Below are 2826 nucleotides of genomic sequence, written 5' to 3'. Positions count from 1 at the left end.
CTATACTAGGTTGGAGGCAATTTCTGCTGCTCTAATCACAGAATTTAGAATAGCTCAAGAAAAAAATCTCATGGAATTCACCAGAAAGAGAAGATCGATTTATGCAAAACTGTCAGGTTGAGGGAGATGATGCAACTTGATAAAATGGCGGAGAGATCATGGTCCTACTTTTAATTAGGTTTCTAATTTTTAAAACTGCGAATAGCTACCATGACTCAAAGGGCAGCAGCATACTCTAGTCTTTCAATTGCAGAGCTTTGCTTCACAATCTTTTAGTTATAATGTTTTTTGTGCTTGTAATTCTTGTAAAATGAGGAATAAAGTACATGCATATGTGTTGATATACATTATGTATATGTACTATATATCACATAAAAATATTTTGAGAATTAATGTTATATCATTCTCTGAGATTGATGGGCACATGATATAAAAGAGTTGTAGATGGGCAAGAGACTATTGTTTTGAGACAGCATCCCTCAAAACTCTTGACCATGTGTTAGATGTTCATATGGATGGTAATGCCTATTTATTTCATTTTAAATTATTTCTCCTCATGTTTTTTTGGACCAATAAACCTGGTTTATTATTATTATTATTTTGAATAATAAAATGTTCCACATTCTTCTTCCACTCTATCCAGAACCACCTATTGTGATCTGTTTCAGAGCAGTCAGTGGTGAAAGTGGGCACCATCTAGTTCTTTTGGTTACAGGGTCATGGAGGCTGGGGTTTGCATGGTCCATTAGTCCTTTGGACTAATTATTTCCTTGTGCCTTTGATTTTTTTTCACTCTTCTTTGCTCTGGAAAGGAGGAGATCAATAGTTGTACCTTAGATGGCCACTCACAAGCTGTTAAGACCCCAGACACTACTCACCAAAGTAGGATGTAGAACATTGTCTTGGTGAACTATGCTATGCCAGTTGACCCTGATGTCCCCTTTGACAATGGCCCTGAGCTCTCATGCCCAGCAGCTCATCCTGTCAAGGTGTTTGGTTATGGCTATGAAGTTTTCATAACTCTGCCCCTTGTCTGCTCTACTATGTTGATGGATATATTTGCAGAACATATAAATATATATATAGAAATATCCTTTTCCACACATACCTATATATATATTCATGAGTGTAGTCCCATTTCTCCTTTTATTTTGTTAGGATGAAATAACGGAAATGAAGAGGAAATTAAAGATTATGACTCATCAGGTAGATCAGTTGAAAGAAGAAATATCGGCCAAAGAGTCAGCACTTGTGAAGCTACACCTGGAACAGCAGCGAATAGAAAAGGAGAAGGAAACATTAAAGGTACAGACCTTATAATGAAAGTGACCGACTCATATTCTATCTGTTTGACCCAACTAAGGCAGGCTTTGCTCCCACTGGAGGCAGCAAAGGGCAGAGAGAACAATCAAGGCTGCCTGTGGTCACTATTGCTGGTTACCTACACCACTCCATGCAAGGCACCAGGAAGATGAGCTTACCCTCTCCAGTCAGGGCCCCTTATAGGTAGTGCTTCCAATTGGATGGGCAGGGTAAGTGGTGAAGGGGGCTGTGGAGAGGCACAAACACCTAGTGCAGTTATGCTAGCTGTCATCACATCAGTGGAAGTGACCTAAGGGGTTGGCAGTGCCCATAAAGTCTTTGAGCTTGCACACTCACTACAATCCTTTTGCGTTCATATCCCAAGTCCAGCCCTTTCATCCACATCCAATCCTCCCAGACTCCTCCCTGGACCTTCTAAAAGGTGATGCTGGCAAGGCCCTCTGGCCTTCTGCTCCTGATTGTTGTTTTCTTGGTGTGCACATGGTTTTTCTCTCCAATATAGTTAACTTTTGGGTATCCATCAGATCCTTGTCCATACTGGGTTCGCCTTCATCCGGGTTCATAGTTCACTTTACCTATATGGACCTAAGAACTTTGTAGCTACTCCATTCTATGTCTACTACATAAGGACACTCCAATAATACAGCACCAAATAACTGCATCATTTAAAATCCTCTAACCAAGTATGTTTTATTATATAGGTCACTAAACCTAGTATATGACCCTTTTCCTATTCAATCCAATAGATTTCCCTTCTAATCCACTTGACCAACAAATTTAAAAAGGTACTTCTACTTCTAAGAGAATGATGCCACTTTTATTTTGAAAATGTTTTATGTGAATGCTTATGAGCTGCTGCAGAAGTTATTTGCAACAAAGTAGAGACTGGGTACCTTGGTTTCTGCATGCATTAGCTTTCAAACTTAGTGTTGGACTGGTTTAATGCCATATTTTCTTGATTCAAAGATGTGGTAGACTGAAATATGCACTCTCAATTTAATAATGGGTTTTGTCAATTTAATAATAGGTTTTCATGAAAATAGAACTGCTACCTTAAATTAACTTAAGGCACATCTTGGTTCAAGAAGATTAAAATATGAAAAAAGTATCTTTAGAAAATAATGTGGTAACTGATATATTTGCCTCTTTGACACTTTCATCTCCCCACTCCAGGTTATGATAGAAAAAGAATAGAAAATGCTGCGTTAAAATTTGTTTTTATACATAGAAACATATATGTGTTTTCTAAGATTTGGAAATATCCTGTGTCTTTGCCCTTATTCTCATTATTCAAAAGCATAGTTTTATAAAAGGCAGCTTGTTTCACCCTGGAACCTGTAGTGGGTTGGGGGTTTATTTATCACTGAATGAGTCAAAAGAACCTTATTATAAAAATAGCCTTACCCGTGGGCTTCATGGACCCATGTTACCAAGGATTCCATGTAACTCCATTTGGAGTATCTAGTCCATCAACTCTTTCCTTTTAGAGAATGACGGTGACTC

General features: G+C 38.3%; 1 protein-coding gene across 1 annotated transcript in view; it reads left to right on the top strand.

Annotated features, from left to right (window-relative positions):
- Window positions 1-2826, top strand: part of CFAP58 (cilia and flagella associated protein 58) — a 197437-nt gene that overhangs the window by 85577 nt on the left and 109034 nt on the right. The window contains exons 11-12 of the mRNA XM_042780815.1: window positions 42-103; window positions 1159-1305. Coding sequence (XP_042636749.1) covers window positions 42-103; window positions 1159-1305 — 209 coding nt within the window. The remainder of the gene's footprint in view (window positions 1-41; window positions 104-1158; window positions 1306-2826) is intronic.

The sequence above is a fragment of the Orycteropus afer genome, unplaced genomic scaffold (genome assembly GCF_000298275.1).
Source record: "Orycteropus afer afer isolate SDZICR_OR568_19922 unplaced genomic scaffold, OryAfe1.0 scaffold00064, whole genome shotgun sequence".
Taxonomy (NCBI): domain Eukaryota; kingdom Metazoa; phylum Chordata; class Mammalia; order Tubulidentata; family Orycteropodidae; genus Orycteropus; species Orycteropus afer.
This window is presented reverse-complemented; position numbering and strand designations above follow the sequence as displayed.